General features: G+C 39.6%; 1 protein-coding gene across 1 annotated transcript in view; it reads left to right on the forward strand.

Moving 5' to 3' along the window:
• The window catches only part of CFAP47 (cilia and flagella associated protein 47), a 702,231-nt gene that overhangs the window by 94,293 nt on the left and 583,487 nt on the right, over window positions 1-24,451 (forward strand). The window contains exons 17-21 of the mRNA XM_082245539.1: window positions 4,200-4,322; window positions 7,754-7,885; window positions 10,847-10,924; window positions 18,979-19,123; window positions 19,603-19,697. Coding sequence (XP_082101665.1) covers window positions 4,200-4,322; window positions 7,754-7,885; window positions 10,847-10,924; window positions 18,979-19,123; window positions 19,603-19,697 — 573 coding nt within the window. The remainder of the gene's footprint in view (window positions 1-4,199; window positions 4,323-7,753; window positions 7,886-10,846; window positions 10,925-18,978; window positions 19,124-19,602; window positions 19,698-24,451) is intronic.

The following is a 24,451-nucleotide window of genomic DNA, read 5'->3' on the forward strand; positions in this document are numbered from 1 at the left end:
GTCATCGTAAGACCCCGTCCCGACTCCCATTCAAGCCTGCCTCCCGGCCGCTCCCTCCCCCCCCCTCTGAGGCAGCCCCACACTTGCCCTGTTTCCACTCGCCAAATGCGAGCAAGCGAGTGGAAAGTTTGAGGGCTGTGCTAATCCCTCTCCACTGTGTCTAAAATTAAAAAAAAAAGTTTTGCCTTTAGTTACACTTTAACCACTTTAAGACCGGAAGATTTTCCCCCTGAATGACCAGGCCCTATATTGTGATTCGGCACTGCGTTATTTTAACGGACAATTGTGCGGTCGTGCGACGCTGTACCCAAACAAAATTTACGTCCTTTTTTTCCTACAAATAGAGCTTTATTTTGGTGGTATTTGATCACCTGTGCAATTTTTATTTTTTGCGCTATAAACAAAAAAAGAGCGGCAGTTTTGAAAAAAAAAACTATATTTTTGACATTCTCAAAAAAAAATTAAAAAATCAAAATTTTTTAACATTTAGGCCAATTTATTTTCTGCTACATATTTTTAGTAAAAGAAAATCACAAGAAGCGTATTTTGATTGGTTTGCACAAAAGTTATTGCGTCTACTAACTATGGGAAAGATTTATGTCATGTTTATTGTTTCTTTTTTGTTTACAAGTCATGGCGGCGATCTGCGTTTTTTGTGGTACTGCGACATTGCGGCGGACAGATCAGACCCCTAACTGACATTTTTTACACTTTTGGGGGTACCAGTGACATTACTACAGTGCTAACAGTATGCACTGTTACTGTAATAATGCCATTGGCAGGGAAGGGGTTAATCCTGTTGGTGATCAAGGGGTCAAATGTAAGCCTAGGGGAGTGATTCTAACTGTGTGGGGGGGGGGGGTTGGCCTTGTGAAATTATCACAGAGACATGCGATCCTATATAGCAGGATCACATAGCCTCTGTGATCATTGTAGGGAGAAGGATGGACGGCTGTGTTTACATCAGCCGACCGTCCTTCTCTGTCAGTGGGGAGAGATTGCCGGTGTCAGGCGGCAATCAGAGCTGCTTGACACACGCGCCATCTTCCCAGCTGACCAGCGGGGGCGGGAGCGTGCCGGCGGCAGCGCACGCTCGCCCCCCCAGCTGAATGCGCACAACTAACGTAGAGCTACGTTGGTTTGCCTAGGAGCGGCTGCCTGCCGCAGTAAATCTGCGGTGGGCGGTCGTAAAGTGGTTAAGTAAATCAGCCCTGTTGGTTCTGCGGTTTTCCATGTTTAGGTTTCTATGCATTACTGTTGAGAAGCTGATCCAAAAAGGTATTCCCAAATACCTCATACCCGGACCAGTCCTTTTTTCTTTCAAAACATTTTATTACATTTCTTGATAAACACAAACATGTCAGAAACAAATGGTATACAATGACCATGTAATACAGAATATTGTTAGAAAAGTAACATAGCCATAAAAAATAGCATGTAAAATATAATACAGAACAGCTAGAAATTACAATATTTGGGGGATTAACGCTTGTGGGAGAGACCCAGCCCAATCATAAGGGGAGTTTCGGTGTATATGTAAACCTCAGGGGGATTCGTCCCATGCTCCAGACACCCCCTTGGGGATCATGCTGTGGCCATGGGGGGACACCCCGGAGTGGGGATGGGTCTTCTTTAAACAATTAGAAGTGGATGTAGGAAATTTAAATAAAAAAAAAAAAAAAAAAGGGGGGGGGACCCTCTTTTGACGTTAGAGAAAAATATATAATCGGGAGATCAGAATGGTCAAGGGTTAAAAAGCCTTATAGCTTAAGGTAGAACAGTAGGTGGGCTTGTCAGGTCGTAGTGGGAGGGAGGGGGAAGGAAGGTATGTACAGAATGGAGGGGAGAAATGAGGAGGGGGCAGTAAGGGGATGAGTATTTTATATGTTATGTATTGATGATGATATAATTGACAGGACAAGAACAGAGGATTACAGGGCGGACAGAGAGAAAGAGTAGATTTCAGTTAGCTACTGTTGTAGTGACTGAGGGGGATGTGTAGTTCTTGTATTCATCGGAGTTTGTGAATTCAAGCCATGGGGCCCAAATATTATATCGGGAGCTTCTCTGGCGGACCAGTCCTTTTTTAACTAATGTATTTATTTATTTCCTTAGTTAAATGACTTTAGCACCATTTTATGAGTTATTTACCTCATGCTTTTGGTTTGTGAGGTAAATATCTCATGAGGTGAGTCAATTAGCTCATGAAATAAACTTTAGTGAATTGAGCCCACAGAATTCCATCAATTTTCTGACACTATAAGCATGCTTTTTCTATGTCCATATATGTTCTTAGTGAATCAGAACTTGTTGCAGAAAAAAAAAAAAGAAAAAAAAACATTCTCAAAAGGAGAGGTCAGCAATGACAGCCCATGTATTTATTTAATTCCGTATACTTTAGATTACATTTATTTTTCTTTTTAATATATATTTTTATTTATTATGATAAGAACTAAACATACATTTACACATTTGTTTAATCTCTCTACTCAGGTAAATGAAATGATACACATAAACTATGTATTGTTAAATTGCCAGCTAAAAAGTTTTTTAGGGCTTTTTCACATATGTATCAGGCTAGTCATTCCTGAGTTGCTAAAAATGTCTATAATTTACAGAGTTCAGTAGCAAGTGAATAATCAAAAGAATGATTTCTTTTCCCTTTCCTGGTTGCCTGGTTTGTATAAGTCTTGGGGAACTTAGAGAGAGACAGTATGAAAAACACTCAGCTTCTGTTATGTTCTATCCTTAGAAAAGCCGTAATGGTCTGTGAGAACAGTGTTATACGTGCACACTTTGTATGAGTGAAAAAAGACAGAAAACATTTATTAATAAAACTTAGAAACTTAGAAATGTGAAAATATATAATAAAACTGTTATAGTTTCCAGGGGAATTATTGCCCACCAGTTGCTAAAATAAATAGAACAAGTGCACACCTCAGTAGAGGTTACAATCCTCCCTCTAATTAAATAAAAAAAAAAATTTACACACTTTTTTTTATATACAGTATTTCATATACAGTATTTAAAGGGATACTAAACACACACTGTTGAATTTATATTGTCACCTCTAATTCTGTATATGAATGATGGCACTGTAATTATTTAAAAAAAATATTTTATTTTAAAAAGAGACATCTAAGTACTTTTTTCCTACTTGATATACAGCTGTCACATGACCCAGATCTTTCCCAGCCAGTCTGCAGAGAAACACAAGCAAGAGGAGCTTCTAGTCCTCTGTTACTGGTCACATATTCAAAAAAAAAAAAAAAAAACAGCCTTTGGAATACAGGGTGAAAATAAATATTTATTATCAATAAACTGTTAAATTGTCAAACAAATATATAGTTGAAATAAAATCTTTATTATTTTTTGGCAATAACATGATGTGGGTGGTTTTCTACCAGTCACAGGCTGTGTCATGCTCCTCCAGCATGTGTCTTAGAATAACAGGGAGATGAAGCCTCCATCAATCTACATGTAATATCCTGCCCCCCCCCATTGTGTTTAGCTGGTTAGTGGGCATGGAGGAGAAGGGAAGCAGTGGACTGTCATTCACCACTGTGTATATGCCCACGTGTGTGACTCTGTAGTCACAGAAGCTGTTCAGATGTGATGAAGAGGAAATGCTGAGCATAAAAATACACTTAAACTGAGCATGCGCAGAGTTGCCATCACTGCTCTGCAAAATCCCTAGTAAATTGGGTAGTTGGACAGAAGGTGGAGACAGAGAAAAGCAGGATCAACCAGTTTTTTTTTTTTTGAAGAATACAGAAAACAAATCCCATAGGGACTAAGGGGGAGATTTACTAAAACCGGAGTGTGCAAAACCTTGTAAAGCCCTACATAGTAACCAATCCGCTGCCGGGTTTCATTGTCAAAGCCTAGTTGAACAAGCTGAGGTTAGAAGCTGATTGGCTACCATGCAAAGCTGCACCTGATTTGGAGTGCTCCCGTTTTAGTAAATCTCCCCCTCAGTATGAACAGCATGTAATATACAATTTTTTGATAGTTTTTTATGTTGTGGGTTTAATGACATATTAAGTAGCATTCTATTTCCTAAAATTTGCAAGGGGGCATAGTGAAACACACATGTTAGTTTAAATATGCTGATATACTGATGATTTTAGATTTACTACTCTATTTCATATAACAATGGGACCATAATAACTAATCTGGGCTTCTTTCTTAAATTACAGCTTGGATCCACGAGTGTCCAGTTTACTGAACAGAGAGTGCTCTTTCATAACGCCCCACTTGGCCTGACAACCTACAAAACAGCCATTATTCAGAACACAGGGATGAGTCATGCATATTTCCAGGTAGAAAACTGTCTTTTTTAGTGGATTGTAATCGAATGGGAATGGGTCATTTCAGATTAATAATTAAACGAAAATGCAAAGCGAAAATGGACTGTGGTGGCACAACACAACCTCACAGGTGGCTAAATCTAGCTAAAAAATGTACTTAATTACAATTCCATTAAAATATCACAATTTTGTTAAAAACTATACCAATCTTTAAGAAAGTTATTCCTCTGTTGTAATCCCAACCCTTTTGGACCATCAACCCCAGTGTTGGATAACACACCCATAAAATACAACAATACTACAACCAAACCACTAAGGCTTCCTGTGTATGGGTACAGGTGGGCGACAAACAATAGGGTAACAGGTCCAGTGGTTGGCGTATAACTCAGCTTGACATGTTTCGCACTGACCACGCTTCTTCAGGAGCTTGTTAACGTAGAGGAAAAAAATTATTCTATATAAAGAAAGAGGGGGGTATATATTATAATCAATACACGTATATAAATTTACGTATTTAACCATGAAACATATATCTACTTCCAAAACACTTTTCTGTGATCAACAACATGACTGGACAGAGTATCATGCAATGAGGGAGGCGCCAAACATTCCAAGTCCATTTTCTCTTTGCATTTTCATTAAATCCATAGTTCAGGAGGAGGCACGGTTTACAATACTAGTGTCCACGGTGCCACTCTGTGGTGCCCCTAATTATTTCAGATTAATAAGCTGCAGATGCATTACTAGATTCTTCAGAAGATGAAATCCAAAAAGCAGAAAACGATGTTCTAGATTTCTTCTGTCTTTCTTTGTGTTTAGACATTTTAGGGACCGCAGCTGCTATTTATCAAAATTACAGCCTTCATTTTTTGCACTTACATTGTACCATTGTTATTTTTATTTTTTTTTTTATTATTAATATTTTCTTTATCGTCTATTAAAGTGTAACTAAAGGTCCAACATTCTTTTTTTCTGGTTTTGGATAGAGTAGAGTGGGATTAGAACACCTGTCAGTTTTTTTTTGCTGTCTCGACCTCCCATTATGGAGATTCGCCCTCTCTATTGGTCCTGTTTACTGCTATCATTGAAAGCGTGAGTAAAAGAAATTCCAAAATTTTGGGTTGAAATAAGAACACGAATAGAGGGGAGATCTTTTAGTGGGTGACCCTGGAGACACGCCGGGATTCCCTCACTTTGGGGGGAATTCCTCTCACTACCTTTTTTGGCTATGGGGCAGGACGTGAAGAGAAATCTCCCCAATGGGATACAGATGGCAAAAAAAAATCTGACTCACCCTCCGTTAAGCTATCCAGAATGAAAAAATACGTTTTCCCTTTAATTTCACTTTAAGGAACACAGCAACTCAGGAATTCCTAAACAGTCAGCTTTTACTGACACCTACAGCAGGTTAGGACACTGGCAAACAAAACAAAAAGCTGTTGAAGCCAGGTCCTGTATAACCCCACCCCTTATTGTCATGATTCAAAGTTTTCCTAGTGTTGCACCCTTTTCCAAGATCCCACTGGACTGGAAGATTGTGGGGCTAGCTTGTAGTGTGACCTGAGCTCTATATTGTGGGGTTTTCTAGACCTTTGTGTACTGTGTTAGCTTCGGAGCTCTTTCTGGGTCCATAGCTATGGCGTGGCCTGTAGTGTGACTTTTTTATTAGTAAGGCTAGTTGGTTTGAAGTACCAATAGCTATCTTACTGTGGTAGAGTTGTGCACTTTTTAAAATTTCTTGCTGCTTTTGCCATGCTAAGGGTTAAAGCTGAGGGACTTGAATGCTTACCACTTCAAAGTGTTGCATGTGCATGCTCCACCCTCTGTTTCTAGAGGAAACAACATTCTGGTGCTGCTTCTAAAGCACAATGCACATCACCTGGTTTTTGGTCTTGTTCCACTGCCTGCCAACTGCCCACCTTTGTCACATCTTAACACCTGCAACCCTTATTGGCACCAGCTGCTTGGGTCCAGTGGCATGTGAGGCCTTGCCTCACTTTGGGACCAGTTGTTTTCTGCTATATGGTTCAACATGTCCTCTCAAAGATGCACAGAGGACATTCCTGCAGCAAGGGGAGGCCCATACTTCCCTACTGGTTCTAGGGGTGTTTACTCAGTATAAACAAAAATGGCAACCACCCTAATTTATAACTATATTTTAGAGTAAGGTGCATTTGGAAGGGCTGCACACACAGTAAACAAAGCAAAATATGTCTCTCTCTGCGTGCTTATCAGATAGCCAGTAAAAAAAAACAAAATTACACCTTCTAACAATTTGCATTAAAAAGAGACGCCTAATATAGAGTTTTCCTCCCTGTGACCACGAAGACCGTCATGTATTTTTTAGACATTTTATTGATTTGTGCTCAATTGGTGCAATCCAAAGAGTCCAATCAACTATTCCTTTACTTCCTACTTGAAAGTAAGTATGTACTGCTGGAGGGTCCTGTATTCCCATGGATGGTCAGCTGACAGGACAAGCTGGGACCCCACTGCAAATTCTCCTTTAGAGAGATGACATGAGTCTGGAGGCCTTCCTGGGACCTAATTACCAGGAGAAGGGTCCACTTTCTGTGGCTGAGCTGCAGTCTTCTAGTAAAGTCTCCTTACAATCTTTTCTTTCTCCTATCTTTTATCAGGAGAATGTTCCTAGTAATAACATTAGGAATACTCCTTGGTGGTGGATGAAATTTAATGGGCAGGTTAGACAATTCTGAAATTATATTTCTGGTAAATTGTTAAACTGGCTTACAGCATGGCTATCACAACCCTGCAACATGTCTGGGTGTTGGTTGGATGGAGCCTTCTCCTCCTTGTAGCCCTAGTGTTCTTACACACCAGTCTAGTTTATGGTATACTCACTTCCCTACCATTTTATGTGGTTGTTGTTGATCACAATTACATTTTTTCCAGATTAAGGGTTTTCCCTTCTCTTTCTTTATGTTGTAAGGACTCAAGCCCACAGCTATGTCATTACGAGATTAGTGGTCTCATTAGGATGTGGTAATCTGTTGGACCTCTCACCGCTTGTTCCCCACTCCTCAGCTGGACAGCTTTTGGAGTGGGGACTTTTTTAGGAATTCCTGATTTTCTGTGTCCTGAAATAGATGATAGAAAATAAGATTTTCTTTTTTCTGAAGTTCATTGAGGGACAAAGGTATTGCCCCTCTGTGGTATTGATGCTGTGTATTGCTTGCTCACACAATGGCATGGAAGATAGAGACAGGGTTATACTGGGGCTGTCTTCAACCTATTGTGTTTGCCAGTGTCCCAACTTGCTGTAAGTGGCAGTATAACCTGACTGTTTAGGAATTCCTCAGCTTATCAATAGACTTCAAAGATTTTACAGTAAGTACATAAATATTGGTATTAATCTAAAAAACAGAACTTTTCGTATGTATAACATTTATTTAATAGACTTTGCATGTGTTTGTTTGTTACAGGTAGTAGATATAAGCCCACTGCCTGGTATGACAATTACTCCATCACAGGGTGTGGTGCCAGTGGGAGGGTATGCGACTCTTAAGATTTTCTTCACACCAAGAGCAGTTATGAAGTTTGACACTAGAGTTGAGGTAAAACTGATTAAAACTTCTAGAATATTTTATTTGTTTATGTGCTCGTGATGTATTATGTGGAGAAATTTAAAGATTGATTTAGGACTAATATTTTAGTTTTGGCAAATACCAGTGGACTGAATCACCTATAGGCTCATTCTTTTGCTTATGCTGGCCATACATTTTCCAGTTTTTGAGGGACTGAATTTATGGTGGAAATCTATTAAAACTACAATAGTTAATGTTTTATTTCCATGCCAATTTTATGTGCCTATTCACTTACAACTGGAAATGAATTTGTGTGGCAAATTGCTGGAGTTGTAAGCTAATAGATTAAATTTACAGCAAATGATACTGGTAGGTTAATTGACTCCTGTCTAAATTGTACCTAATATGTGTATGTATGAATGTGATTTAGGAAGCATAGATTGTAAGCTCCTTGAGGGCAGGGACTGATGCGAATGTACAATATATATGTAAACATTTTGGGAAAAAAAAAATATATATATATATATGTAAAGTGCTGTGTAAATTGACAGCACTATATAAATAAGTACCTATAATAAATAAATAAAAAATAAAAGTAGACAGGGGTATGGCCAACAGTAGGGCTCATACAAAATACAGTTGTAATTAGGCTCCTGGTCAGTGAATTAGAAAGTGTTGCAGCCAAAGATACAGTCCCCCAGAATACAGTGAAAGACACAAGACACATGCCAGCAATTTATGGGTGGTTGTGTGGCGGGTTGGTTATACAATCTGAGTCATGGATTATTGGGCATTGCAATTCTAACCCAACTATGCTGTATTTAATGCAGTATGAATCTTGCCTTAAGGACAACAGTGTCATCACCCTGTTGTAGTTCACAACATTTTTATCCTCTGTTTTGAAATCTTACTCCCAAAGTGTGTGTCCTACTCCCTTCCCCTCTTACTTCAATACTTAGACAATAAAGTAAAATAAAAGCGCCGAAGGAAAAATGGGCAACCTTTACTTGTACCTTATTTTTTTATCATAATTTCACAAGGGTTAACTTATTGGTTTTCATCTTCACCACATTTTCATCTACATTGCTGGCTTTCACCTATATCGCTACCCATTCAGAAAACATAATGATTTTTATTGGTTAAATAACTATAACATGAAAAAATAACAATTCTTTATTTCTGTAGTATTTTAAAATGGAATTGGAATATTTTGTCTAAAAAAAAATATATATAAATATATATATATATATATATATTATGAAATGAAGTAACTGACAATGTTACAAACTGTTGAATTGTTCCAAGGGCCTTTATCAATAAGCTTTTGTTCATGTCATAGCTGCTTATCTCCTCATACAAATCAATTGGAGTGCAAACACAGCTTGAAGCAGATTGATGCAGCTTAGTTAGATGTCATATACAGGTCAATAGGAGGTCAAATGTGGATCAAATGCACCAATAAACTATGAGTAACATTTATCAAGCAAATTAACAACTCAGTAAGATGCAAATTTGTCTGCCTCTTATTTGGAAAAGTCTCTGCAATAGTTTTCCTGTGTTTGGCAACCTCTACACCTATTATTCTGGGTAACCAAGTGCCACAGTTTTGAAGAGTTCTGAGTAGATTTATCAATAAGCATTAATGGAGAGATCCCCTGCTGAATCAGAGCAGAATGGAACAGATATCTCTCTTGTGGGTGTTTAACATACCCATGTTAGGTCTATGGGCAGGTGGATGTAGACACAAGTGCATCTGTTTACATTCTTTTCTTCTGATCTGTAACTTTTTACTGACCTAGATAGACTTCATATCCATCTGTAAAACTGAGTGTGTGCCAGGGCCCGAATTGCCTGATCCAGTTTCCTTCTGTTGCAATGCTACTTTAGAACAGCCGAGGAAACAAGATGCAATTTTGTAGTAAATCTGTCTCCCTGCTCTTGTTTACCATTACCCTGCTGAGCAACAGAATTCATAAATTTCCTCCTATGAATGATCTCAGAAGGGTCTCAAACTGATCTCCCCTTAAAAGCAAAGGAATAGTGCCCCCTCTTGATGGTGTCTGTAGAGGGAATGGTGCCCCATCATTGCTGTCAATTGGTGGAATAGTGCCTAAAGGGCCAGATAAAGGTAAGCAAAGGGCTACTTCCGGCCCCTGGGCAGCAATTTGGAGATCACTGGTTTACACAAATCTGCACACAGCAAAACCCAAAAGGGCCCTCATTTGGATTTACCTTTTTTTCTGGATCACTGGCCTGCCATTCGGACCAAGGTGATAAGATGCTGATTCTATGTCCAGCTAACTGGAGGTGGGCAGCTGACATCTGCACTGCTCAATGGGAGGACTGGAGACCTTTGACCTAGGTATAAATACAATCAAGTGAACTCTTCATGGTAGGGACAGACTTATTTGAGTTAAAGAAAATGTACAATGCAAATCGTGCCATAGTGTTGTGGTCATTAGTAGCCTTTGAAAAACCCTAGTGTTCCTGGAAAAAAAAATTTTATTGGGAAACCCCTTTTCACATCTTTCAGCATGCTTTGTGGCTCTCCACTTCATGATATCTAAGATCTGCAAAGCAAGGTGGTAGACTGCAATGTGGTAAACAGGTAAAACACAGGTGTATAACTCCCACCATGTGTTACTGACTGTGAGTTATCCTTTGAGAAGTCTCTGAATGGTGTAGTATCTTGACTCCCCAGCACAACATGTCTTATAACTTACCCAAGGGGCACATGTGGATAAAACAAAAAATAAGTGTGTCACCTGCCTGGCTATATATTATGGCAGATGTGCACAAGGGCTGTACTGAATTACAAATGCCTTGGCAAGTAAACATAGTTTCTATCAACTATATATGTATTCTTTTTAACTGGAGTTCTGCTTCAATGGTTTATTGTTTTTTTTTTTTTTTCATTGGTATGAATAGCTATATTATTTTATCATTATATGATAAACACCATGAGAGTTACAATTTTGTCTTCTCCATCAGGTGTCTGTGCGGAATACAAAGACTTTAGAATTAAGAATTGGAGGATCAGTTGTGCCACCTGAAGTAAATATTTCTGTTGTAAGTATGAGATTTACCTCAATTTATTTTGACATGTAGTGGATATTTGATGTAATTCTGTGAGACAACTATTATAGTTGTAGACACTGCTAGCATGTGCTTGAAATGCTTACTTAAAATAAATAAGTCACATGGTTTGAACACATTTCACACTGGCTGCTTTAGACAAATAAACACATTAGTACATAATTTGGTGTTTGCAGGGATTTAGCTGAAATTGTGTCTGTTCCTCATGGATAACTCCAGCTAGTCACCAGCAAAGTAATATGTGTTCTGAAAACACTGCAAATTCTAACTACAAAAAAAAAGCGTAATTTACATCTAAATAACATGTCAGGTTACAAGGGTAAAACCTAGTTGGTCATATTGAGCAGTAAAGCAGCATGTAGCGTTGCTTATTAAAGTTGCCACATTATTGTGAAGTCTAAAAGATTTAGTAAAATAGCTAAAAGAGAAAAGTAGGCTAAAATATAAGTAAAAAGCAAAAATACAAATACAGTTTACAAAAAAGCTACTATGAGTGTTAGAAAAGTATACTTTATACGTATACGTATACGCAGAGCTATAGGAAATATTCTCAAAACATAAACCTGTGCTTTTATATCAGCAGTGTCCCTTTGCACAAATAATTGGTAATTCCCTTTGACAGCACATCACATCATCAGTGGTCAAGTGGCGTATGGAGATTCTTTACCGCAGCTTAAAACCCCTCCCCCTGTCCCCCTCCTGTACCATCATCTTTAAAGTTCTTTGGGGGTATTTGGGACCTGGCAAAGACCAGCTCAACATCTGAGAATTATGCAGGTTTTTTTCGTACATGCGCACAATTGTTGCCAGCTCCTGGTATATGAGCATGCTGGTTGCTCACAGAGTTTATGCGCATGCACAGAAAACCCACGCATGCACATATGCACATCACACTTTTTCCTGGGATAGTTGTGATGTAGCAATTCCAGAAGACGGGGGGCCTGGCCTAGGCTGAAAAGTAGCTGCTTGCAGCACAAAAATACACAAAAGGTAGAAATTATAATGATTATTTTTTTTACATTTTTGTAAGAGTGAAGGGTGAAAACCAGAAATAGAAAATGTTGTTGTAAGGTGTTAAAGTTTTACTAAACCCACAACAGTAAAATCAGTCTGTATATGCAGTAAATAATGCTTTCTATACTCACTGTGGAACCTAAGGGGTTAAACCTCTGCATTGTGTAAAAAGGCTGTTTGATCCTGTCTTCTATGATCCTTCCCTTCTTCCTCTGTCCCCAAACCATCTCCAAATAGAACCAAGACTAGGGGACAAGCTTCACATGCTCAATATAGTGTGTATTGTCAGAGTTTTATTTTTTTCTTGGGAGAGTGCATGTGATCAGCACAGGGCCAATCAGCACTGTCCAGACAGAGGGTTAGGGGTTCTGAAGCCTGTTAGGACAGTCACAGCAGAATGAAAACTCCTCCCACAAGCTTTAACCAGACACTTCTAGAAGTCACAAGACTGCTATATACTGCTGATGAGAAAAGGTATTTAGCAGTTTATATTTACTAAAATTTGCATTTCCATGTTCTGTGTACTGTGGTAGACCAGATATAGTAAATGCAGAGTCTGGGGTTCAGTAACACTTTAAGTTCTGCTTTAAGGCTCATTGTTCACATAGAATTAGCTATCTCTACTAGGGATGATCGAACGGTTCGGGTCGTCCATCGGTTCGGCCCGAACATTGGGTGTTCAAGGTTCGGCCGAATTTAGAACTTTTTGCCCAAAAAGTTTGGAATTCGGCAACCAGAACCGACTAAAATGCAATGGTTCAGGAAATGGGCTTTAAAAGCCTGTGATTGGACCAGAACCATTAGCAAAAGCCAATTGAGGGGGCAGGAGAATGCTAGGAATGTGATTGGAGTGACTAGGGGGTCCCTAGGCCAATCATTAGTGAATACGCCCACCAGTATATAAGATAGCCCCCGCCAAATTCCTAGCATTGTTATACAGGACATGGAAGAGAGTGGAAGCAGTTCTGTTAATTTTACTTTAAAAGTGTCATTTAGCATTTATTAGTGTGAGGAAAGGGATATCTAGTGTAGTTAGGGTGCTCCTTTACACTTTAGTTAGCTTCAAAAATTTAGTTTCTGTAGGGAAAGTATGAAGTGTCAGGGTGATCGTAATGTAGTGTAGGGTTAACTGACTGCTATGGCAGGGTGACCGAACCCTTCCATATCAGAATGACCGTAATGTAGTGTAGGGTGAACTGACAGTGACTGCTATGGCAGGGTGACCAAACCCTTCCATATCAGGGTGACCGCTATAGAGAAAAGATAGTTTCTCTCAAGTCACTTTCGCTGCAGTAATATGGCTTCGCCGCCGTCAGCATTATTTTTGGCTGCAGGTGTCTATAGTGATTTTTTGAGCACATGTTTGGAGTCAGGCATGACATCTGAACATGTGTATAGGGGGTATATATACACACCCATGTCTGTATATATACACCTGCACATATATAGGTGTGAAAGGAGCAGAAAAAACTACTTGCGCTAATGAAATAATTAACACCAATATAGTTACGCTCCTATCACACCTATATATGTCTAGGTGTGTATATACATATAAGTATGTGTGTATATACACCACTATACACAAGTTCAGATGTTTTGCCTGCCTCCAAAGAACCCAAAAAAATGCCCAAAAAAACGCTAGCGTCAAAAAAAAAAACGCCCAGGTGTGTTGTTGCAGGCATTTTTTTGGGGTTTTTGGAGGCAGGCAAAACATCTGAACTTGTGTACACAGGTATATATACCACTATACACAAGTTCAGATGTTTTTCCTGACTCCAAAGAACCCAAAAAATGCCCAAAAAAACGCTTGCTACTAAACCAGCAAGGTGTGAAAAGAGCGAAGCCATATTACAGATCTATAATTGCACTAATACAAATGATCTTTTTTTTATGGTTCTGGACATGCTACAGAGCTGAAACTTCACAGGTACACTTTTTAGACCCCCCAGACACAAAATCACACAAAAAAAGTTCTTAAAAATTGTCATTTTTGATAGAGAGCCAATTATTGAAAAAATTAAAAAAGAAAAAAACTAAAAAAAAAAATAATTCTTTGGATTTAGTATCTGGGGGGTCTAAAAAGTGTACCTGTGAAGTTTCAGGTCTGTAGCATGTCCAGAACCATAAAAAAAAGATCGTTTGTATTAGAACACTTATAGCACAGGATAGTGGCTTCTCGCTTTTCACACCTTGCCGGTTTAGTAGCAAGCGTTTTTTTTGGGCATTTTTTGGGTTCTTTGGAGTCAGGAAAAACATCTGAACTTGTGTATAGTGGTATATATACCACTATACACAAGTTCAGATGTTTTGCCTGCCTCCAAAGAACCCAAAAAAATGCCCAAAAAAACGCTAGCGCCAAAAAAAAAAAACGCCCAGGTGTGTTGTTGCAGGCATTTTTTGGGGGTTTTTGGAGGCAGGCAAAACATCTGAACTTGTGTACACAGGTATATATACCACTATACACAAGTTCAGATGTTTTTCCTGACTCCAAAGAACCTAAAAAATGCCCAAAAAAACGCTTGCTACTAAACCGGCAAGGTGTGAAAAGAGCAAAGCCATATTACAGATCTATAATTGCACTAATACAAATGATCTTTTTTTTTATGGTTCTGGACATGCTACAGAGCTGAAACTTCACAGGTACACTTTTTAGACCCCCCAGACACTAAATCCAAAGAAATTTTTTATTTTTTTTATTTTTTCAATAATTGGCTCTCTATCAAAAATCTATCAAAAATGACAATTTTTAAGAACTTTTTTTGTGTGATTTTGTGTCTGGGGGGTCTAAAAAGTGTACCTCTGAAGTTTCAGCTCTGTAGCATGTCCAGAACCCCCAAAAAAAGATCATATAGGTGTAAAAGGAGGGTCCCACCATCCCTGCTCTACTGAAAAATTATCTTTTTTTTCTGGTTCTGGACATGCTACAGAGCTGAAACTTCACAGGTACACTTTTTAGACCCCCCAGATACTAAATCCAAAGAATTTTTATTTTTTTTATTTTTTCAATAATTGTCTCTCTATCAAAAATGACAATTTTTAAGAACTTTTTTGTGTGATTTTGTGTCTGGGGGTCTAAAAGGTGTACCTGTGAAGTTTCAGCTCTGTAGCATGTCCAGAACCATAAAAAAGATCATTTGTATTAGTGCAATTATAGATCTGTAATATGGCTTCGCTCTTTTCACACCTTGCCGGTTTAGTAGCAGGCGTTTTTTTGGGCATTTTTTGGGTTCTTTGGAGTCAGAAAAAACATCTGAACTTGTGTATAGTGGTATATATACCCGTATACACAAGTTCAGATGTTTTTCCTGCCTCAAAAGAACCCAAAAAATGCCCCAAAAAAACGCATGCTATTAAACCGGCAAGGTGTGAAAAGGGAGAAGCCACTAACCTGTTCTGTAAGTGTTCTATTACAAAAAATCTTTTTTTTTTATGGTTCTGGACATGCTACAGAGCTGAAACTTCACAGGTACACTTTTTAGACACCCCAGATACAATTTTTTTTTTTTTTTTTTAATTTTTCCAATAATTGGCTCTCTATCAAAAATGACAATTTTTAAGAACTTTTTTGTGTGATTAATAGTCCCTGGGGTATGACCCAGAACTCTAGGCACTTTTTAGGGGCATTTATTTGGTTTTTAGGGCTTCAAAATGGTGTTTTTTGATTACCGAAGTTCGGGTCCCATTGATTTCAATGGGGTTATGAAATCCGGGCCGAACTTTCGGGAAGTTCGGATGTTCTGGCCGAACCGAACTTTTGAAAAGTTCGATCATCCCTAATCTCTACCTGAATGTCAGTGCCTCAAAGCCTTTTCCACAGATAACCTATAACCGAAACCTAAGTTCTGGCCCATGACCAACTACCAGGGGAAGCCCAGTGTCCCATTTTGCAAGTCAGCAAATATAAACAATATTTTGTATCTAGTTTTTCTCTTTTTAATACAACCCGGTGAATACTGTTATAAATGACTCAAACAATGGCCATCATATTTATTCCAAACACACCTAAATAATTTGTGTCTGTCCTTTTTACAGCTTTTAATTAATATAACTTTTTTTTTCTGATTTCTTATTAACCACTAGTAACACTTGTAGTAATTAATGAACACCAATAAATGTCATGTAAGTCATTTCCAGTTGCTTTATTGGTATTCATTATTGTACAAAATGGATTTGACATTTTCTGTTCATGGTTTTTATTTATCATTTATAAAGTCTATCAATACATCATACTTTTTCCGAAACAGCCTAATTATATCTTGCCGAGATACACACCTGACATTTAACATTTGAAATATTTGGCTCATATGTTCATTATTTTAAAAATGTTTTCATTTTTGTGTCAGTTCCCTGATTTCATAATGATCAGAGCCATAACACCTATTTCTGTACTTAAGCAGTTGATGATAATATTAGTTTTTTGGGATGCTTTAAAAGAGTTGAAAGTGTATGGTAGGAATTACCCTTAGCTATGATGTTCTGAGGTACTTTGGAAGTAGCTGACTGTGTTTCCATTTAAGATCCACCCCAGTACCATTGAGCTGCACCCCTTTTGCATAAGAGCAATGTATAGATGCTAAGCAGGGGAAGAGTTTTCTGCCACTCTCCTATCTTGAAATTACTGGTGTGTCACTTCTAACTCGTCCACGTGCTGTCTTCCACTAAAGCTGGGTACACACACAGTTCTTTTTCTTTCAACCAGTGGGCTAGAGCTATATGGTTAAATCTCTTTGCTATTAAGACATTTACCCATTTGTTTGTACACTGAACAAAATTATAAACGCAACACTTTTGTTTTTGGCCACATTTTTCATAAGTTGAACTCAAAGATCTAAGACTTTTTTCTATATACACAAAAGGCCTATTTCTCTAAAATAGTATTCACAAATCTGTCTAAATCTGTGTTAGTGAGCACTTCTCCTTTGCCGAGATAATCCATCCACCTCACGGGTGTGGCATATCAAGATGCTGATTAGACAGCATGATTATTGCACAGGTGTGCCCTAGGCTGGCCACAATAAAAGGTCACTTAAAATGTGCAGTTTAACTGTATTGGGGGGGGGGGGGGGGGATCCGAAAACCAGTCAGTATATGGTGTGACCACCATTTGCCTCACGCAGTGCAACACAACTCCTTCTCATAGAGTTGATCAGGTTGTTGATTGTGGCCTGTGGAATGTTGGTCCACTCCTCTTCAATGGCTGTGTGAAGTTACTGGATAGTGGCAGGACCTGGAAAATGCTGTCTTATACGCCGATCCAAAGCATCCCAAACACGCTCAATGGGTGACATGTCCAGTGAGAATTTTTTTTTTAACAAACTCTATTTTTCCCTCACACACAATATAACCAGGCCAGTCCAAAGTATTAGCAAATTTGTTTACTTTGAAGTCCGAGAATTGTGGCTGTGCTGGATAAATGAAGTTAGGTTCTGAATAGGGTTGCCACCTGTCCGGGATTCACCCAGACAGTCTGGGATTTGAATCATGTGCCCGGGTTTCATACCAAATGAAACCCGGACACATTATTCAGACTGGACTTGGGCTCCCATAGGTTTACTGACACTTTCCACTGCTCTGCTGACACCATCCTCTGCCTTACTGTCTAACACCATCTACTCTCTTACTGACACCAACCTCTGTCTTACTGACACATGCACTGCTCTACTGACACCCTCCACCACTCTACTCACAACATCCACTGCCCTACCGACAGCAACCTCTGCCCTAAAAAATATAAAAAACAAAAAAACTACTGACACCGCCCTTCTGACACCAACCTCTGCCCTACTGACACATCCACTGCTCTACTGACTGACACCACTTACTGTTATGTTTATAAGAGTGGGTGTGTAAGTATTGTAGAGAGGCGACCCCCGGTCCCTGTGTGTATTAGCAATTTACACCTGTTTTTTGCAAAGACAGGCATGCTGATTGTACACCTGTGGGCTGGGTTCATATTTTTCCCAGGGTTAGCACTCAGGGCTCCCAGTTGGAGACCTCTCCACCTGGTAGATAGAAAGGTCAGGCCCAGGAGTCAGGAGAATTCCACTCTACAGACACAAGATCTTTAGTATGGGAATCAGCAGGGCTCCCACCTTCTCTAGGAGAGAGAGAGGCTGCAGGTGGCCGTTTGAGAGTACATGTCTGCAAGAGGCAGAGGTAGTCCGCAATAGCACAGCCTGAAGCTGTTCCCAAGTAAGCTACAAGGGAGCTTGACCAAAGGGTACTTGAAGTTGGTCTGAGAAGCAGACCTAAGGCCTAGGCGAGAGGCCTGAAACAGCTGTATGACATGTGAGTAAGCCAGGGGGCTGAAGTAATAAGTTGCAATAATGGTGGAACCCCCTGCGAGGGAAAATTGCTGTTTTGTGAACTTTAGGTTCTTTTAAATAAAAGTGGGCTGCCATGCCCTTAAAAATGCAATCTGGAGTGGCACTACTGCTTGAAATCGCATGCACAATTTGAGTTTATTAACCCCAGATCTTTACAATATTTATATACATGCACACACACACATGTGTGTTTGGGCTTTAGAGTGCACACGCTAATGTAATAGGCTGCACACACCTATGATGGCTCCCTAAGTACCGGAGTACCACAACTGCTGAGTGCATAGGCATGCACACTGGCCTGGTGTGCCTGGGCACACCCTTACCACCAGAGTTGCAGAGGATTCTATCTACTCCTCCTCCTTCTGCCCCTACTCACCTGTATCTGTGCCTCAGAAAAGGGATGTGTGTGCAAGAATTTTAAAACACCCAGCAGCCAGGAGATACATCATGGATGAAAGGTACCATTGCCTGAGATTCCATCCTTGGGTGAGTGAGCTCACCATGCACTGGCTCTCCTCCCTTCTCTCTCCTGCCTCCGAGTGAGTGAGTACACTAAGGTAAGGGCACCATTAAAGTGTTCGTGTTTGGCATGAAGAAAAGGTGGCAACCTAGTTCTGAATGAGGATGACAGAAGTGTGGAGATTATGGAAGATGTACTTAATTGTTTGTTTAAATTTTATTTTCCAGAGTTCATTCCTTTTCCCTGGTGTATATGTAAATTCTACCCAGGCTATACCATTTTTGCTTCAGAATAAAGGAGCTGCACGTGCAAAAGTAGAATTTGATCTTTCTCAGTATGAAGATTTTTCACTGTCCTTCAAAGAGGATTCAGGTACTTGTTTATGTACACAATATAAAAAAACAGAAGCCTTATATAGCCTTTACTTCTTAACTTACTCTCTGTTCTACTTTTTGCCTTTTATTCTACTTTCCAGTTATTCTGTTCTCTATTCTGCTTTTAATTCTATACTCCATCTCAATGTATACTTTTTATTCTACTCTTCTTCTCATTGTATACAGATTACTCTACTCACTATTTTACTTTTTACTTTTTATTCTACTCTCCTTTTTTACAGTTTATACTATGCTCTATTCTACTTTTTTTTACATTTTATTTTTCTCTCCATCTCATTGCATACAGTTTACCACTCTCTATCTCCCTGACTGCTAAGCATATTTTCTTTCTAAGGCTGGAAACTAGAGGCACTAAAGAACATCAGTTTTCTTTTTTGATAGCGACAAATAATTTGTATTTATAGTGGATTTTCTTACAACCTAATGTTGTTTCACGTGCAAAATTTTCTGTTTTAGCTGTTGAGATTAGTCCATTGTACCCCTATCTTTACACTGTGGATTTAGAAGAGAAGGAGACTCTGGAATGTGCTCTTCATTTCAATCCTAAAGAGGTACGTTTTTTAACTCTGAAATTTTACCTGGTCTCAGGTGCTACACGGGGATGAAAAAAAAATCCTCCTATATAAGTTGTACTTATTTACCTGTAGTCTTCTTTTCTCTACTGCCCTTTTAAAGTGCAGCATTTATATAGCTTGTTTGAGCTTTCAGAAAGCAGGGGGCGGGGAGATGAAGTTACACTCTGTAAAGCTTAGTGAGAGCTGATTGCAGGGAAAGCGCATACCCCCCTTTCACACAGCATACAGGAACATAGTTTAGTCTGTCAATCACAGGCTGTGTGCTGGAGCTCCATCTGTCATCTCTTTTCCCTTAGTGTCAGGAAAAATTGTCAGAAGTGACTCATGCAGATAGCAGAGGAATGAAGCAACAGACAGAAATTACACTTAGTGATCTGGATTGAGACAAGTGCACATTATAGACAGATATTAATTATTTTTACAATCATTTTAATAGACACATGTTTTTTTACAAATCCTGTACACATGTGTGTGTGTGTATTTACTGTATATATAATATAAACAATGTGTATATACATACACCGTGATAACTGCTACTTCAGTATGCAGTATATTGCTGTTTTGTAAATGTATTCAGTTTATCCTAAAATGATGCTCTTTGTGAACAGAACAAAACAAAAGTGGTTCACAACTCTAGGCCAAGGTTCTTTTTTTTTTTTTTTTAGTAGGGGTTCAGCAAACAGAGATTTTATTACTACTATAAATAAAGGTGAAAGCATTTGTTACCTTAACACTTCATATTCCTGATATTTGCTTGTACTTGAATTTGGAAAGTATACCGTTCCTTTTTGTATTGCTTCCTTTGTGTGAAATTCCTGATGTTCTTGTTAGTCCCCTTGCTTTCTTATTAAAAACTGACCACACTAAGCAGGGGAGCACAATGTGGCCAGTTCTCTAGCTATGTTTGGAACTCAGTGTACTCTTCTTAAATAATCAGACTTGTCCTGACACCCCCCCCCCCTTCAGCTATTCACTGGCAAGCTCAGTGTGCTGCTGCTTCTCCTTTCCCCAGCTCGTATGCAGCTGAGAACAGAGGGAATGTGATCACCTAAAGAAAAAGGGAAAAAAGTATTTATAATGTATTTTTATATGTAAAGAAAAATGTTTTACCTTTCTATTTTAAACTGAATGGGTTGTTTTACAAGGTAATGGTTTACAATCACTTTCATTTCAAAGTGTACAGAGAAGCAATGTAGCCCAGAAAGGTGGACAAAAGGAAGATAGTAGAATAGTAGAGCTAGGAACAATCCACAAGGATCACAGAGCAGAAATATGGTACAGTAAAAGAGGAAATCCAAGAGTTCAGTGGCAGCAAAATGGTGTAACAGGGACCATTCAGCAGAATCATAAGGGTAACAATATGAGTCTCAGACAAAGATTTTCTTGGATCCAAAGTGAAGGAAGGGGAAATCTTATGCAGCCCAGCCACAGCCTTGAGAAAATGGGGGAGTCTTAGTTACATAGTTAAATAGTTAGTGAGGTTGAAAAAAAGACATCAGTCCATCCGGTTCAACCTATGATGAGTGTGTGTGTATGTGTTTGCTGTCACTAGTACATTGTATACCCCTTTATGTTGTGGCCATTAAGGTTCCCATCTAATAGTTTTTTAAACTATCAATGCTCCCTGCTGATACCACTGCATGTGGAAGAGAATTCCTCATCCTTACAGCTCTGACGGTAAAGAACCCTTTAAGGTTAAACCGCTTCTATACCAATTTTAGTGAATGACCGTGTGTCCTTTTATATTCTCTTTCGCTGAAAAGTACGATATTTGTACATTGATATCATATCCCCTCTCAAGCGTCTCCTCTCCAGAGAGCATAAGTTCAACACTTGTAGTCTTTCCTCATAGCTGAAGTCCCCCATTCCCTTTATTAGCTTTGTTGCCCTCCTCTGGACTCTCTCCAGTTCCAGCACATTCTTCCTGAGGACTGGTGCCCAGAACTGGACGGCATACTCGAGATGCACCTGGACCAGAGTCTTGTAGAGTGGGAGAATTCTCGTTTTATCTCTTCAGTGAATCCCCTTTTTTATACATGCCAGTGTTCTGCTGGGTTTGCTTGCAGCAGTTTGGCATTGCATGCCATAGCTGAGCTTGTCGACTACTAGGACCCCCCAGGTCCTTTTCTATCTTAGATTCCCCCAAAGGTTCTCCCCCTAGTGAGTAACTTGCATTTGTATTTCTGGTACCCAAATGCATTACCTTACATTTTCCAATATTAAACCTCATTTGCCATGTAGATGCCCACCTCAATATTTTGTTCAGGTCTTCTTCTAAGGTTTCCACATCCTGTGTAGAAGTTATTGCCCTTAGTAATTTAGTATCGTCCGAAAATACAAAGATTGAGCTGTGTATTACATCCTCTAGACCGTTTATGAATAAATTAAATGGGATTGGTCCCAGGACAGATCCCTGGGGGATCTCACTTTCCACACCAAACCATTCCTAAAAAAATGTACTAAAAAGTCTTGTATATAGTCCCTTTTCATCCCCTCCAATAGCTTGCAGACTATTGATGTTAGGCTAACCGGCCTCTAGTACCCAGGGATACAGTATCTCACAAACGTAAATACACCCCCTCACATTTTTGTGAAAATTTTATTATACCTTTTCATGTGACAACACTGAAGAAATTACATTTTGCTACAATGTAAAGTAGTGAGTGTACAGCTTGTATACCAGTGTAAATTTGCTGTCCCCTCAAAATAACCCAACACACAGCCATTAATGTCTAAACCACTGGCAACAAAAGTGAGTACACCCCTAAGTGAAAATATCAAAAGTGGGCACAAAGTGTCAATATTTTTTGTGGCCACCATTATTTTCCAGCACTGCCTTAACCCTCTTGGGCATGGAGTTCACCAGCGCTTCACAAGTTGCCACTGGAGCCCTCTTCCAGTCCTCCATGACGACATCACAGAGCTGATGGATGTTAGAGACCTTGCGCTCCTCCACCTTCCATTTGAGGATGTCCCACAGATGCTCAATAGGGTTTAGGTCTGGAGACATGCTTGGCCAGTCCATCACCTTTACCCTCAGCTTCTTTAGCAAGGCAGTGGTCCTCTTGGAGGTGTGTTTGAGGTCATTATCATGTTGGAATACTGCCCTTCGGCCCAGTCTCCGAAGGGAGAGGATCATGCTCTGCTTCAGTAGTACATGTAAACATTCATGGTTCCCTCAATGAACTGTAGCTCCCCAGTGCAGCACTCATGCAGCCCCAGACCATGACACTCCCACCACGATGCTTGACTGTAGGCAAGACACACTTGTCTTTGTACGCCTCACCTGGTTGCTGCCACACACGCTTGACACTATCTGAACCATATAAGTTTATCTTGGTCTCATCAGACCACAGGACATGGTTTCAGTAATCCATGTCCTTAGTCTGCTTGTCTTCAGCAAACTGTTTGCAGGCTTTCTTGTGCCGGTGCCTTTTAGAAGATGCTTCCTTCTGGGAGGATAGCCATGCAGACCAATTTGATGCAGTGTGCGGCGTATGGTCTGAGCACTGACAGGCTGACCCCCCACCCCTTCAACCTCTGCAGCAATGCTGGCAGCACTCATATTTCTATTTACCATAGACAACCTCTGAATATGACGCTGAGCATGTGCACTTAACTTCTTTGGTCGACCATGGCGAGGCCTGTTCTGAGTGGAACCTGTCCTGTTAAACCGCTGTATGGTCTTGGCCCCTGTGCTGCAGCTCAGTTTCAGGGTCTTGGCAATCTTCTTATACCTAGGCCATCTTTATGGAGAGCAGCAATTCTTTTTTCAGATCCTCAGAGAGTTCTTTGCCATGAGGGGCCATGTTGAGCTTACAGTGACCAGTATGAGAGAGTAAGCTCGTTAACACCAAATTTAACACACCTGCTCCCCATTCACACCTGAGACCTTGTAACACTAACGAGTTACGTGACACCAGGGAGGGAAAATGGCTAATTGGGCCCAATTTGGACATTTTCACTTAGGGGTGTACTCACTTTTGTTGCCAGCAGTTTAGACATTAATGGCTGTGTTGAGTTATTTTGAGGGGACAGCAAATTTACACTGTTATACAAGCTGTAGACTCACTACTTTACATTGTAGCAAAGTAGTATTTCTTCATTACAAAAATGTGTACTCACTTTTGTGAGATACTGTATATCTCGGCCCTTTTTTAAATATTGGTATCACTTTGGCTTTTCTCCAATCAGCTGGTACCATTCCCATCAGTAAGACTATCCATAAAAATTAGGAACATCTGTCTGGCTATCATCTGGCTGAGTTCCTTTAAGGACCCTTGGGTGTAAGCCATCTGGTCCCCATAACTTTTATATGGTAAGTTTTTAAAGTCTAAATCTGAGTCTGTCTTCTGTTAACCATGAGGGTGCTTCTTCTGACATGTTATTAACTTTAACATTACAATTTAGGTTATTGTATTACCCCAATTCTTTTGTGAAGATTGAGAAGAATTTATTTGGAACCTTTGCCTTCTCTCTGTCCTTTTATAGCCAGATTCCTTTCATCGTCCTTTATGGGGCCAATATGTTCTGGCCTCACTGGAATCTCATGTCCCGATAGCTGCTCACAGCTAAAAAGGAACTACAAATTTCAGCAGTCCCAATCACAGCATACACAGGTGCAAAACTCTGTGTCCAAGCAGTTCTAATCTTCTTCTAGTCTTTCTCTAGTGAGACCCTACAACTGCATTGCCCCCAACTGTCCCTGATTTTGAGGGACTGTCCCTGAT

The sequence above is a fragment of the Pelophylax lessonae genome, assembly GCF_965119305.1.
Source record: "Pelophylax lessonae genome assembly, chromosome: 2".
In the NCBI taxonomy this organism is placed as follows: Eukaryota; Metazoa; Chordata; class Amphibia; order Anura; family Ranidae; genus Pelophylax; species Pelophylax lessonae.